General features: G+C 30.1%; 2 protein-coding genes across 4 annotated transcripts; one reads left to right on the plus strand and one right to left on the minus strand.

Moving 5' to 3' along the window:
- Positions 1 to 331: 331 nt before the first annotated feature.
- Positions 332 to 2,702, minus strand: LOC133035762 (uncharacterized). The gene is made up of 4 exons (XM_061111954.1): positions 2,569 to 2,702; positions 2,351 to 2,471; positions 2,084 to 2,199; positions 332 to 1,627 (listed from the first exon to the last, which is right to left on the minus strand). The coding sequence occupies exons 1-4, from the start codon at positions 2,578 to 2,580 to the stop codon at positions 1,562 to 1,564; spliced, it is 315 nt and encodes a 104-aa protein (XP_060967937.1). The 5' UTR covers positions 2,581 to 2,702; the 3' UTR covers positions 332 to 1,561.
- LOC115710033 (protein TIC 62, chloroplastic) lies at positions 2,699 to 7,827 on the plus strand. 3 transcript variants are annotated; one of them, XM_030638337.2, is made up of 15 exons: positions 2,893 to 3,197; positions 3,591 to 3,702; positions 3,790 to 3,862; positions 3,967 to 4,012; positions 4,103 to 4,279; positions 4,463 to 4,544; positions 4,652 to 4,724; positions 4,798 to 4,908; positions 5,030 to 5,182; positions 5,408 to 5,532; positions 5,621 to 5,794; positions 5,979 to 6,179; positions 7,215 to 7,406; positions 7,484 to 7,569; positions 7,644 to 7,827. In XM_030638337.2, exons 1-14 carry the CDS (start codon positions 3,011 to 3,013, stop codon positions 7,545 to 7,547), a joined length of 1,770 nt encoding a protein of 589 aa, XP_030494197.2. In that variant the 5' UTR covers positions 2,893 to 3,010; the 3' UTR covers positions 7,548 to 7,569; positions 7,644 to 7,827. The 3 variants fall into 3 exon arrangements, with proteins under 3 accessions (XP_060967936.1, XP_030494197.2, XP_030494196.2); XM_030638336.2 differs by having other exon boundaries at positions 2,928 to 3,197; positions 3,588 to 3,702; XM_061111953.1 differs by having other exon boundaries at positions 2,699 to 3,197; positions 3,588 to 3,702; positions 7,484 to 7,827.
- The last annotated feature ends 7,937 nt before the right edge of the window (positions 7,828 to 15,764 follow it).

Consider the following 15,764-nt stretch of genomic DNA (forward strand, 5'->3'; position numbering starts at 1 on the left):
TCAACGTAATAAATTAATAAACTAATTAATTCTATATATTAAAATGAACTAATTATTTTAATAAAAGTAGTAAAAAAAATCAATTCATCAACACCATAATGAACAAAAAAAAACACAGTATAAAAAATTATAATCTAAAAATGATATAAACTTTAAAAACCAGTTTCATCAACATTAAAAAAATTAATAATTATATTAAAAGTAGCAGAAAAAAAAATAGTTTCATCAATAAAATAATGAAAAAAAATTATAATCTAAAGACGATACTAGCTTTAAAAACCAGTTTCATCAATGTAAAAAAAAAAAACTAATTATTTCATTAAAAGAAGCAAAAAAAAAAAAAAAAACCAGTTTCATCAACAACGCAATGAAAAATACACAATGCCTAATAACTAAACTTTCAAAAAAGATACTAAATTTAAAAACCAGTTTTGAACATATAAATTTTATATTAAAGAGACAAAAACGCAATAAAAACCATAAAAGAATAACAAAAAAAATAGTGGGAGGGAGAAACCAATTATTAATAAAGCAACCAAAATAAAAATTAACTGATAATACCAGTTTCTTGGAATTACCAAATAAAAAACTGAAACTTAAAAATCAATTATGAACAATAATAATGTTAAAAAAAAGTTACGAAAATAATAAAATAATAAGTGTGTCAGAAACTGGTTATTTAAAATAAAGCAGACATTTTTGTTCAAATATCAGACAATAATAAAACTAGTTTTATACAAACTAAAAAATATACAATAACATCATAAAAATAGAGCAACTCCATTACAGAACACTTAAAACCTGTGAAACCAGTTTTGATGCTGAAAAATCATAACAAAATATAAATGTTAAATAATAAAGCTAACTGAAACCAGTTTCATCAAACAACCAAATAAAAAACACACACACAAAAATACAAAAAAAAAAATACTAATCAAATAAAATCAAAACACACAATACATACCAATAATTTAAAAACTAAATATAAGTGTAAGTTCTTAACCGAGAAACAAAATAATAAAAAAGTAACTTAAAATTAAAAATATGCAATAACATAATAAAATAGAGCAACCTCATTGCAGAACTCTCAAAACATGTGAAACCAGTTTCGAACCTGTAAACCCAGTGAAACCAGTTTCGACTCTATGAAAAATCATAGAACACCTTTTAAATCTAAACAATTTTAAAACATAAGAGGCTAGGCCTAGCTCATTTTCTAAACAAATAATCTTAAAAATAAACTGTTGTTTTACAGTTCATGGTACTCATGATATACTTTAACAGTTTGACTAGTTCAATCAATTACTTAATAAGTTAAAATAAATATTTTAAAATGAGAAAGATATTATGCACTCAAAATTTTTTGGAGTAAGAATTGAAATTCTCTTAAGATTTTTCTAACTCTGTTCTAAAACTATCATTATAAGAAGATAATGTAGATTAATATGAGTTAACACAATGAAACTTTGTCCTGTCGCCCACTTTACATTGGTCTAGAACTCTACAAAAGTCACTGCCACTAGATACATTTTGCCCGTTCACAGATAGAATTTGATATCACCTAATAAGAGTCTTCCATAATACACACTTCATCAGCTCCACTGAATCGATGGAATGGTTTTAGTCCCTGCAGAACACACTTCATCAGCTCCACTGAATGATGTAACTTTTGACTCAAAGAATCTGTAAAAGAAAATCCAATTTTCTCAAAAAAGAAAAAAAAAAAAGATTTTATCGCTTAGAACGAGCACCCCACTAACCCCAAATTAATATTCAACTAAACATTTCAATTCAATTCAATCAACGAGCACCCCACTAACCCCCAAATTAATATCCACAGCTTTGGCAAACTGTGTAGGAAGGTGTCTTAAGATTATTCTAAGTTTCAACACATGATAATTTATTACAACATAATACAGAGATTAAAAATTAAATCAAAAGCAAATATCATCAAATATATGCAGAAGCAAAATTAAGTTAATATTATACTCAATCTATCAATCAATAATATTTAAAAAGAAATGATGAAATGGCCTCAAAAATCTTGGTAAAAAACCAATTACAAGAGAATTCAGCAAGAAACCTGAACTTGAGCAGACCCTTTGGTCTTCAAGGTTAAACAATCCACCACAGCACTCCATTTTTTAGAATAGTTATCAAGTGACCCTTTTGGTCTATAGTATTGCTGCATCTGATGAACTGGAGCTGGCATCAGACCAAGTCTATAGTATATATTGAATTGTAATCAAGTCTAATTCGGTGTACCAAGCAAATTAGTGGAAATTAAAAAAATTGGGGAATGAAGAGAAGGTGTTCGAGAAAATTACGCAGAGGAAAAACGAAGACTTACAATAACAGAACCAGAGAGAGTCAAAGCAGGCCGAGCAGGATAATTTGCGAACGGTGCCGGAATCTTGACTCGGAGCCTGACCAACTTCTTCCTCAGAGAAGAAAATGAGAGAGGCAGCCGACTAGAGAGAAAGAAGTTGAAAAAATTAGGGCTGAATAGACAAACCTAGAATATGGAATTTGAAAATTAAATTTACAAAAAAGTGGCAAATAAAATACCATAAAAAACATTAACTTTGAACAAATGCCATATAAGGGTGGTAAAGTTTAAAATACCATATTTATTAAACTTTTTTATAAAATTCCATATTTGGTGTAATTTTCACTTTCAATAATAAGAGTAAAAAACATACACAAACACATGGAAAAGATCTTTAAAAACCTCAGCTTTATATTATTCACTTCTAATCACCTTTTATGTCCCTTCAAGCACTTGGAAGAAGAAAAACATTATTATCTTTTAAAAAATAAATAATAAATTAAAATGACCACAGGTGCAAAATGAAACTAGGGAATTCCCATGGGACCCATCATATCCAGATTGGTGAGCCAAAAACTACTCCCAACTCCCAACTTCAACTTTAAGTCACTCTTTTCTCTTCTCTCCCTTGTCTCTTTCCTTGTTTCAAATTTGAGGCTTTGAGTTTGATCAGCTAAGCCAATGGAGGGTTGTTGCTCTCTTCACTCATCAGCTTTGAACCTTGTACCATCTTCTTCCTCCATTCCCAGAATTAATGCCCTCTCAGACAAACCTTTCTTACACAATCACCTACTTAAGTTTCCCAATTCCAAGAGAGACCCAAATCTCAAAAGTTTCAAATTTCTTCCTATCACTGCTCAAGCTTCTGGTATATACAATTTATTAACTTTTATTTCCCTTCACATTTTTATTCAAATGGGCATTTTTTATTTTTGTTTTAAATGGTGGATTTGGTTGAGTTTTTCTTCATGGAATCATGTAGAAATGTTAGTAAAGTTTTAGTAATACTATTTATGGATTGGATTGGATACAATTCTTTTTACTGAATTATATACAGTATTAGTGAAATGGAAATATGTATTTAAATAAATGTGACATTTGATCCCAATTGCTTGTTAATTTGGAAAGTTCTTGTGAGTATAATTCCTGCAATACTAAAAGTCTTGTTCTTTATATTTGGGTTATCATGAAAATTTGGTCTCCATTGTTTTATTATACTTTACCATCGTATAATGTATCTGAAATCCAATATTTTTAGTAGGGACAACAAAATTAAGCTCAGAGACATCTAATGCAACTCCAAAGGACTCAAAAGATGAGAACCTTGCATTTGTTGCCGGTGCAACTGGTCGAGTAGGCTCGCGACTAGTGAGGTTAATTTTGTGTCACTTCTCCATTTATGTGAAATGATTCAACTTGTCATTTTGTTCTAAAACTTTTAAGCACTCAAAATTATCCAGGGAGCTTTTGAAACTGGGGTTCCAAGTCAGAGCTGGTGTGAGGAGTCCTGAAAGAGCAAAACCTCTAGTAGAAGTACATGTTTGATTGGTGACATGAGTATTTTTTTTCTTTCAAATTTAAAAGTATGGTTATGTTTTTTTGTTTCTTGTTATGCTGAGACAATATCTTATCTGCAGAGTGTAAAACAAATGAAGATGGAAAATGCAGGTGGAGAAACTCAATGTAAGCAAAGTTGAAATTACTAGTTTATTATCCTGTACTTGTAGTATGCTCCTGTAGCAAATAACAGCTACTTTTTGGTCTGTAGCCCAGTTGTAGAAAAGCTTGAAATCGTACAATGTGACTTGGAGAAAAAAGATCAGATTGTAGGAGCATTAGGCAATGCATCTGTGGTTATCTGCTGCATTGGTGCAAGTGAGAAAGAAGTTTTTGATATTTCTGGACCGTATCGTATTGATTATCTGGCTACCAAAAATCTTGTTGAGGCTGGTAAGGGATATTATTTTTTTCCTTTTTCTTGAAAGAATCATGAGTTGGTCACCCCAGCATGGGCAACCATAGTTTATTTTCTAGTATTCTTAGCAGCTATATATAGCTTGATAGTGTTCAGGAAAGGAATAATCTCTTATATAAGTTAACTTGTATGAAATTTGAGCAAGCCTTGATGTGCAGCAACTGTTGCCAAAGTGGACCACTTCATTTTGCTAACATCTCTGGGAACAAACAAGGTTGGATTTCCCGCGGCAATTCTGAAGTAAGCAAAGAAGTTTCCTTTTCATAGCATTTTGAAGGAACTTTAATTTAACAATATAGAATCTGCCAAAATTTGATTGATTTACTGAATGTGTTTTGCTTATAAAGTTTATTTTGGGGAGTGCTACTATGGAAAAGGAAGGCAGAGGAAGCACTGATAGCCAGTGGAATTCCCTACACGGTTAGTAACTTAAGGTCTCGGTAGCAGAAGACTTAATTGTAAGCAAGGTACTGATAAAATGGTAATCTCTCAGATAGTGAGACCTGGTGGAATGGAAAGGCCTACCGATACTTTCAAGGAAACACATAATACAACACTCTCGCAGCAAGATACGCTGTTTGGTGGGCTTGTGTCGAATCTGCAGGTGTTCTTACTGTCTGTGCTATTGTATTTTAGGCTTGAGCATCACTATTTACTTTTGGTTGAGAAACTTGAAGTTCATCCTCTAACATCTATATATATGATGTTCAATTACTTAAACTTAGGTGGCAGAGCTTATGGCAAGTATGGCTAAAAATCGTGATCTGTCATACTGCAAAGTAGTGGAAGTCGTTGCAGAGACAACTGCTCCATTGACTCCCGTGGAAGAACTTCTGAAAACGATACCATCTGATCGACCTGGCTCATTCCCACCGAAGGTATCTATACTCTTTTCTTGTATGGAGATGATGACATTACATGTCTAAAAACTTGATATGAGTATAAAATATAACCATTGTCTTTTGCACAATTCTTCTTTTAGTGTGAAAAGAATTATTTCTATGTTTTTATTTGCTTTTGAGTTAGTGGTGTCATCAAAGTGCTCAACCGAAAAATACTCTCATTGCAAAATTTAAGTCTCTTGGTCCCTCCTATGTCAACAGGAATCAGGTGTAGTGGTGGAGCCTGATTTACCACCTCCTAAGTCTGAGGAACCGAAACCTTCTGCTGTGACGGAACATGTAAAACCAGACAAAATTACTCCACAACCACAGTCTCCTTATACTGCGTGAGCCAATATACTCTTCACTGTCATTTGTATAAGAAAAAACATTATCTATTTTAATGTTCTTTTTCTCTATTTGGCCAATGAAAAGCTATGAAGACTTGAGACCACCTACATCTCCTACTCCAACCCCAAGTACTACTCCTGGTGCCACTCCCACTGAGGCATCAACTCCAACTGCTTCAGAGGAAGTCTCGAAAACTGTTATCGAGGAAGATGTAAAGACAGAAGTGAAGAAAGGAATGACTCTCTCGCCTTATTCAGCGTAAACTCATCTTTAGTTTTCCTTTTTCATGAGCATTCATAGTTTCATGACACCAAAATTTACAACCTCTCATATTTTCTGTTATTTCTGTAGAGGGCTACAATCTGTGGATTTAAGATTGTAAAATGCTTCAACATTATATATTGTTGAATATCTAATATTATTCTATGATCTTATTTTTCAGCTATGAAGATTTGAAGCCGCCTAGCTCTCCAAGCCCAACACCACCCGGTGGCCGCAAAAGCATCCCTTTAGATGCCTCAAAATTAAGTGAGCTCGCTTCACCATCTTCTGAAAGCAATGAGGTTGCAGAGCTTGTGATAGATAGTGTTGCTGAAAATGGCCCTCCCAAGATATCATCTTATTATCTTTCACCATACCCTGCGTAAGCCTTTTATGATATTCCTTGTTTAGTGTTTATTTACAGAATTTGGTGGCCCAAAACCAAAAATAATTTGAAGAAAAAAAAAACCAACTTTGTAATATAAGTTAAAAGTAGAACCAAACCAAACAAGGGTGACAAGTGTTTAATAATAGGGAAAGGCTCCATATTTGATGCTGTACAGTCCTTAGTGAAAGGGGTCCAAGCTTCTTTAATTTGCCTACATTTTTGAATTTAGGTGTCGTTTGGTTGGGAGGAATGAAAATGTAGGAATAGGAATGGGAATGCATATTGGAATAGGAATGGAATAGAATAAAATTTAAAATGCATAAAAAAATTGATAAATAAAATTATTAAATTTTTTCATATCTTGCATTGGAATGGTCTTTCCTTCCATTTCAAAATGGAATAGTCATTCCACCAAAATGATGGAAAGATCATTCTATCGGAATGGTATTCCAATAATATTAAATGCAACCAAACAAAAGAATGGAATGAAAATTGTTTCCTTTCCATTCCATTCCATTTTATTACCTCCAACCAAACTCCACTAGGTTGCGGGAAATGAAAACATAAGATTAGGAATGAGAATGGAATAAGAATAAGAATGAAATGGAACAAAATTTAAAATACTCAATTTATATATATATATTAGTTTTCTTTTGCATCTTTTGGAATATGATTTTTTCTTCTATTTCGAAATAGAATGGTCATTCCACCAAAATAGTAGAAAATTCATTCCAACACTTTAAAATGCAACCAAATAAATGAATGGAATGAAAATTGATTATTTTCCATTCTATTCAATTTTATTACCTCCAACCAAACACAACCTTAATTCTACCTTAATTCTGGAGTTTTCAAAGGGGTCCATACACATGACATCACCACTTAGATAAAGAATATGATTGTGAAGGTTTTGGCATGATGATTTAAAATGATTGTGTTAATGTGTTTATCTTAACTTGGGAAATTAGTATATATTAAGTGATTAATCAAGTCATTTTTTGCAAGCCTTGATGAACTCTATGTTTTCAGGTATGATGAGCTGAAGCCTCCCACATCACCATCTCCAAGTGCTCCAAATGTAACGATCACCTCAACACCATTGGCTGTGGATAGCAGCACACCAGTTCAGAGCTCAGTGCAACTTCCTGTGGAAGAAAAGACAGAGATTGAAGAACAGGATCATGTCAAACCAAAGCCAAGACCACTATCACCTTTCACAATGTGAGCAAATATAAATTTTGTTATGTAATCGTCTTGTGCTTTGTTCAACTAACCGAAATCAATTATATATAAAACAGGTATGAAGACTTGAAGCCCCCTGTGTCCCCATCACCATCTTCACCATCTTCAAGTAAATTCTAAAGCTTCATAAAACTTTAATGAGGTAAAAATACTTGAGTCTTTTAGTAGGCTAAAAACTTATTTTTAGCATAATCCTGAGCTTACTAAGTTTCACAGAATCATTGAAGAAAATGAATAAGGAAATGAGGAATGCAAATGAAGTTGCGGCAGTTATGACAATATTCATGTTCATGATATATTTATATAGCTCTATTACGATATCTCTTGACATGTTGTATTTAATTATAAGAATCAATTTAAAAACTCCAATTCAATAACAGTATGTGCTTCTTTTTCTTTCTTTCCTTTTTTTTTTTTAAATCTGGTGTAAAATTATTACTACTTAATTAATTTTAATTTCTTAATATTAAGTTATTATTCTAGTTAATTGGGAAATTTTATAGTAGAGTGTCACTTATCTCTATACTAGTAAAAGTGTTCATGTTTTCGGATACCTTATGGTTATAGAATCTAAACTGTCTAATTTTTAAAATTTTTTGAATAATTTACAGTAGTTTAAACAATTATTTGTACACATGCTTATTATTTTTTTTTATATGTATATCATTTACTATTTTGAGCTTGATTTTCTTTTCAGCAGGGTAATTAATTGAATTTATATGCAATATTAGTTGGGGATAATTGGGACAATACTACTTGAACTATATAGTTTGTAACACCTTATCCTACAAATTGATTTTTTTGGTAGTAAAATCCTTTGAATTTCGCTTCTATTATACTATACACTTTCATTAAAGTGGTGTTGTTAAATACCAATGTGTACGGTTGATGTGTACACAAGTATACACGTAGCATATTTTAATTAGGCCACATTATTTTAAAATTATTTTAAAATAATTTAGAAAAAAATAATAAAATTACAAAAAATGTATGTATATATTTTTCTTCTTCTTTCTTCTCTGAACCATCGAGAGCCCACCGCCACCACCCCATCTCTTCCCTAGAATACCAGCATGGGTTAGCTCTTCGGCCTAAATTACGCCCCAATTCTTAAAACGCAATCCTCTTGGAGAATTGTATAGAACCAGGTGTAGTCTGTGAGATTTTGAAGATTCTGGTCCAGACTGACTTTTCGTCTCTGAGTTGTAGGGGTGACGATAGCTCCAACTCTAGCAGCATCAGTTGCCACTCGGAGAGTAACACCATCGCCTTCATTAATTTTCACACACTCAAAAAGAAAAAGTGTGAGTTTTTGGTGTCGTCCATATCGGTGACTTCACTAAATAGCTCAAAATTTTCGATTTCTTTGGAGATACAGGTGGCAGAGCTTGGTTATTGAGTTTTTTTTTAGGATTATTTCAAGATTTGTGTTTTGGGTCCGACATTTGGGGGAGTTTTGAAGGTTTGATTTCAAGACCCGAACCCAAGCACTAGTTAGGCAACAAGACCCAAACGACAACTGACGAGGCCCCAATACCCCAAAATAGGGATGCACATAGGGCGGGGAATTTGCGGGGAGTGCTCCCCCTGCCCTCATTTCCATCCCTGTTAAGGATTTTAATTTACATCCCCGCTTATTCCCCATCGGGGCTGACGAGGCAAAGAATCCCCTAAAGGGGTGGGGACGGGCAGGGCAGGCCCCTAATGTAAGAATAAAGATTATTTTAAAAAATTTAATGTATAAAATAATTAAATTGCATAATAATTAAAATATTACATATTATTTGTTATTTAATATACTAATAATTATATAAAAATACAACTTAGAAAAAATAAAAATGGTACTAATATACTAAAAAAAATACACATATTATAAATTTTGAAATATTAATAAAAAGATAAGTAATAAATTAAATGCGTACTCGTTGGGAGAGGAGTGTCATCCCCGTCCCCGCTCCATTTCCCATTTAGATGTGGAATCTTCGCTCCATTAAGGGCGGGTCCCCGCGAGGCCCATCCCCGTAGGCAGGGTCGGCCCAAGCATTTTGGAGGCCTCGTACAAAATTTTAAAATTGGGCTTTTTTTAAAAAAAAAAAAAAAAAAAAAAAAAAAAAAAACCATGTACATTAAAACTATAATTTTATTACTAGTTTTTTTTTTTTAAGATTTATTCATAAATTTTTAATTATAATATATAATAGGAAAAAAAATAAGTCTTTTCTTAAAAAAATAAAAAATGGGCCTTAAAAAAATGGGGACCTTGTGCAATGGCCCAGGCTGCCCAATGCTTTGGTCGGCCCTGCCCGTGGGAAAATATGCATCCCTACCCCAAAACCTCTCTCCTTCTCCCTCTCTCATGATTCTCGCTCAGTTAATAAAAAAAAAATTAAATTTGGATCTATTTTATTTATTTATTTAGGGAAAATATTGGTGGTGGGTGACAATAATAGTGTGGTGGTGATAATGGTAGTAGTAATGGTGGTAATAATGATAGTGGTTGTGTGACGTTGGTGGTGTTAATGGTGGTGGTTTTGGAGGTGAGGGCGGTGTAACTACCATGGAAGGAAGAAGAAGAAAAAAAATATTTTTAATTTATTTATTTCAAATTTTAGTTTATTTTATTTATATAATATTAAAATAATTAATATTGAGTGGACCACTTAAATTCTGTTAAGTATACATTTGAGCAGTCTATCTTGGCATTTTAAAAAAAGTGTATATACTAAATAACATAACAAAAGGGAAGTTAGGAAGGTTTTATTACTAAAAAAATTAATTTGTGGGGTTAAGTATTACAAATAAAAACAGTATATTTCAAATAGTTTTGCTGTCAATCCTTATTAGTTAACTACTTAGTTGAAGCAAGTAAGTGTAAGTAATTATTACTTCTATAAGTTTAAAAGATGTTTGTAATAGATTAGACAATAAGAATCTAAAAAATTTGAGTAAAAAAGATAAAAAGTGAGTGGAAGCTTTAATTAAAACTTTGTAAGTAATATATTTGTCTTGTAAAATTGTTTTGTTGAGATTAATATGCCAAATCTGATTTACCAAGAAAAAAAAGTGCAATGGAAGCAATAACTACACATCAGCTTTTCTATATTTTTTATATAACATTTAAATAATGTATTTATAATACATTATTATATTATATTATATTTATTTACTTTTACACTTATATTTACTATTCATGATCTAAAAAATTGAACTATTATGCACATGTATCTTTGATATTTTTTTACCACTTAGCTATATATACTAGGTGATTGTTACGTGCCAAGCCACGTAGTGTTAGTTTTATTTAATATTTTAGTTTTTTATTTTAATTAATAATTAAAATAGTATAATTATTTGAACGATTTGTTTTATAAAAATAAAATATGTGTCAATATATTTAGTAAGTAAAACATAGTTGTGTTATAATAATATATGTTATTAATAGTAAAATGTACATTAATCTTCTAATTGAAAAAAGTTCTATTATCTCATTTCATATCTAATAATAGCTACACAACTATATATTTATAGACTTTCACATTCTTTGCAAATTACTAATAAGCACCAATAATATTTTCATATTCTAGTATTTTTCAACCTTCTCCTCTTGGTGGTAAAATTAAAAATAAAACTAAAAATAAGCACAAACATATAAGGTAAATACTAATTACAGCCCATTTTATTTTATTTTTTTAATTATTTTTTTAAGCCCAAGCCCAAAAATCTCTAAGCCAACACAATCAATCTTCTTTTATATTATCTTTTCTAGATATTTTATCTATATTTTTTTTAAAAAAAAAATAAATAAAAAAATTATTAATATTCTCTCAAGATAGGCTTGTTAGAGAGATATGTGGCTAAGATGATTTTTTTAATTTAAAAAGAGATTATTAATATTTAAAAGATTGTTTATTTAAAAGATTGTTTAATTTTTTGGGTTTAATTATTGGGTTTATTTTTTAACGGAAGATCAAACCTAATCGTTAAATTTAACAGAATATTCTTTTATTTTTAAGTATATTCTGTTAAACCAAGAATGTTAAACCAAGAAATGCCGTTAGATAGGTACTTTTAATATATAAAGATATATATATATATATTTTTTTTTTTTGTAGCAATTATAAAAACATGGTAAGTTGTGTAGAGGAAACCATATTTGTGTAAATATTAAAATCATAAAACAGTGTAAATACTACATTTGAGTATCTTTCGTTATTTTTGGTTAATTTTATAGTTTATTTATAATTAATTTATAATTGTTGTAAGGTTAATTTTTCGTTAGTTTTTTAGACATTTTTTTTTACTTTTTTTTTAGTATTTTTATAAATAAAAATTTTTAAACGTTAAAATTATAAATAAAATATTAAAAATTATATTTTTTAAGAAAATATAAATATATATATAAGGAAATGAGCACTCTATAAAAGCTTATTTCTTACTTTGTTGTTTGTTTGTTCTTCATTTCTTTTTTTCTTTTTTCTTTTTTTGTTTTTATTTTTTTAATTAAATTCTTTATTTTTCATTAAAAAAAATAAATAGAAGTATAAATACGAAAAGAGGGTATTAGATGATTAGTATATACACGCTTAGATTTGGTTAGTTTTTGTTTAGTCTCACACCAAAATGCTCTTTTTCTTTAGAGAAAACCTGAAAAATCATTTCATACATATACAATATCAAAAATTTAAGGAAAGGATAAAATGAAAGAAGGAAAAAATAATAATAACTATTTGTCTTATAAATTAGCAAAATGATTCGTATTTTGATTTGGTAATAACTATTTTGAAAGCTAATTAAAAATAAAATAATTAATAACATGTTTCACAATTTATTTTAATTCTATTATCTCTTATTTTAAACCAATCAAAACCAAAATATTTTTTTTGAGATAAAATTAATACTTTTTTAATTTTAATAATTAATTAGTGAGGTAAATAAGTAAATTCTTATATATATAGAGGAATTCTACATGAACTTTATAAAATGATAAATACACCCATTATTAAAAAAAAAATACATATAAACTAAAATAATTTTAAAAAAAATATAAATATACTTCAACAATATAAATTAAAAGAAAAATGTTTAAAAAAAATTAATAAAATTAAAAATTTAAATTTTATATAAAAAACAAATTATTAAAATAAAATATCTTTAGAAATTTTATAATATTTTCGTATAAATATATATATCTTTTATTTTTTACACTAAACTGAAATCCACATATCCTACATAAAAATTACTGAAACAACCACCAAAACCATTCAAACCGTAAATTTGAAGAGGAAAAAAAAAAAACTATTATATAAAATAATGAGTAATTTGCGGCAAAACCCCCTCAACTATCAATTTACTTGCAAAAAACCATCTAACCTCATATTTTGGTGGGAAAACCCTCCAAAGTACTGTTTCGTTTACATTTTTAAGGTGCCGTCTATTCAGCCTCGTTAAGTTTTAATTTTGCCCACGTGGCAATGACAGGTCAATAAAAAATTATCCTACGTGGCCATATTTTACAAAATAAAAATTAAAATAAAAATAAAAAATTTAAGAGTAATTTGCGGCAAAACTCCCTCAACTATCAATTTACTTGCAAAAAACCATCCAACCTTAAAGTTTTTTAGATGGTTTTTTGCAAGTAAATTGATAGTTGGGGGAGTTTTGCCGCAAATTACTCTTAAAGTTTTATTTTTATTTTGTAAAATATGGCCACATAGGATAATTTTTTAGTGACTTGTCATTGCCACGTGGGCAAAATTAGGAACTGGACAGACGGCATCTTAAAATGTAAACAGAATAGTACTTTGGAGGGTTTTCCCACCAAAATATGAGGTTGGATGGTTTTTTGCAAGTAAATTGATAGTTAAGGGGGTTTTACCGCAAATTACTCTAAAATAATTCCCCTATATAGTTTGCTACACATTTTTGGTACCCCCACCCTTATTTTCTACCAAACACGATTTTTCTCCTCTAAATTTGAATTTTGGTGAAGAAAAAAATTAAAAAATTAAAAAATTAAAAAAAAAAAAAAAATCAATTTTTCATGTTGAATAAATTCTTTTCAATACAATTTCTCTTTAGTAACCAAATATGAGAACATATTTATTTTCATTTTTAACTTTCTTTACTAACAATTTTCCTTATCATAGTCGGCTAAAGATATGAGGATTAAAATCCCTTCAAGTGCTCTAAAGTCATGCTATTACAGAATCTTTACTACGAAATAGTACAGCATTTCTGAACATTTTAATTATGAGAAATTTGCAGCTAAACCCCCTTATGTTTCAATTGTTATACACTTAACCCCCTAATCTTTATTTTTGGTGGTAAAACCCCCTTAAGTTTTATTCTATTTGCACTTTAATACATACGTTAAATTTGGCTGTTATAAATGCCAAATAGAACTGCCAATGTATACACTTATGTACAAGTGGCATAATTTTATTGGCCTAAATTATTTTTATAATATAAAATAATAAATAAAATATTTTTTTTTCATTCTTTTTAATAATCAGATTTTTATTTTTAAATTAATTAATAAATAAATACACTAAAAATAAAAGACAAAACCCTAATTACAAATCTTCATCTCTCTCTCCTGCTCTTAACTTTCTCCAGATGCCATTGCCTCCCATCATCGGCGATGAACCGGCTGTCGTCCACCCAAGACCCGCGCGACCCCTGAATAACGAAGATGAAGGCTCCATCTTCACAACCTTGAACCCAGACGCAAAAGAGATCTGCGAGAGAGAAAAGGGAATTTAGGGGGTTCTCAAGATTTGAGGTTTTTGGGTTTGGGGAAGCAATGACGGGGTTTCGAGTGGCGGAGAGACTGTTAGTGGCCTTCGTTTGGCTCACCGGGGTCGAGAAACAGCCGCTCATATGGCCACCGTTCTGATTTTTTTTTTTTGGTTTTGAGATTTTGATTTAGGTGTTTTGTTCTTGTTTCAGATCTGAAACTATGGTGTGGTGTGGTGGTATTTTTTAATTTTATTTTATTTAGATTTATTTTTGATTATATATGGTGGTGGTAATGAGGTAGTAGTAATGGTGGTGATAATGGGGTGATGGTAATGGTGATGTAGTAGTGGCAGTGAAGGTGGTGATGGCAGTGATGATGATTTTGGGAAAAGAAAGATAGGAGATCGATATTGGAGAAGAAAAAAAAAGAAAATAAATTAAAGAATCAGAAAGAAAATAAAAATTATTAAGATTTTAACTTTTAATTTTTTTTATATAATTTAGTAAATTTATTTTATAATTTGCCATGTGGATATGCCATGTAAGATAATTTGGTGACTAGACACATCTAATAAGCAATTAACAGAGTAAAATTAACAGAATAGTAAATTTGCAAACAGAATAAAACTTAAGGGAGTTTTATCTCCAAAAACAAAGATTAGGGGGTTAAGTGTGTAACAATTGAAACATAGGGAGCTTTAGCCGCAAATTTCTCTTTAATTATTTTTCTTTATATCTCAGCTGATGAATAAAAAGTATGATAATATATTTTAAAAATAGAAAAAATAGGAAAGAGAAAGAGAGGTTGGTAGGAGTGCTCATAAATTACCCAGCTAAAAAGCAAGTCAGATCTGATTTTATTTCTTACTAAAAAAATATACACAAAATAACACTGACTACCCCCATTTGCATCCCAATTAAATACAACACATATATAGTATCATTAGAATCTTTAACTACATTATTACATTACATTAGATGGCTAAAAAAAAAATCAAAGTGGACAGATTGAGAGTAACGCACGATTTACCTCATGAACAATTTCTTAAAACGCAACCCTTGTTTACCATATTAAGACTTCCTAACCAAGATTAGGTCCATTGATACAAAGAACATGAAGAAAATTACATTAAAAAGAGCAAAAATCTAGAGACAAAACAAAAAAAAAATTAAATACCTCACCCCATTTATACTCAACACATTATCTTCAATATTCATGAACCTCAATACCTTGCGAGCAATGAAGAATTCAACAGCAAGACTGCATTTCAACTAGCTATGCAAAATAAAAGTGTGTTTTAATATATTCTTCCTGTATAATCAAATCTAATTTATGTAGAGAAATATGCAGAATTACCAATGTTACCATTATAGAACTTATGTAGAGAGTTCAAATCCTGAAAAATAATCAACAGTCTTAACATAAATTTTCTAATGAAGTAGTATGATATGATATATAATACACTACATAGTGAAATACCTTAGAAGAGTAGAGTGGTGTAACCGTTTCCATCATCAGTAATGCACCCCTGCTTTAAGGGCCCGCAATCACTTGCAAATAATGTGCGAATATGCAACAGAAAGAACAAATCGCATAAA

Source organism: Cannabis sativa, chromosome 3 (assembly GCF_029168945.1).
Source record: "Cannabis sativa cultivar Pink pepper isolate KNU-18-1 chromosome 3, ASM2916894v1, whole genome shotgun sequence".
NCBI lineage: Eukaryota > Viridiplantae > Streptophyta > Magnoliopsida > Rosales > Cannabaceae > Cannabis > Cannabis sativa.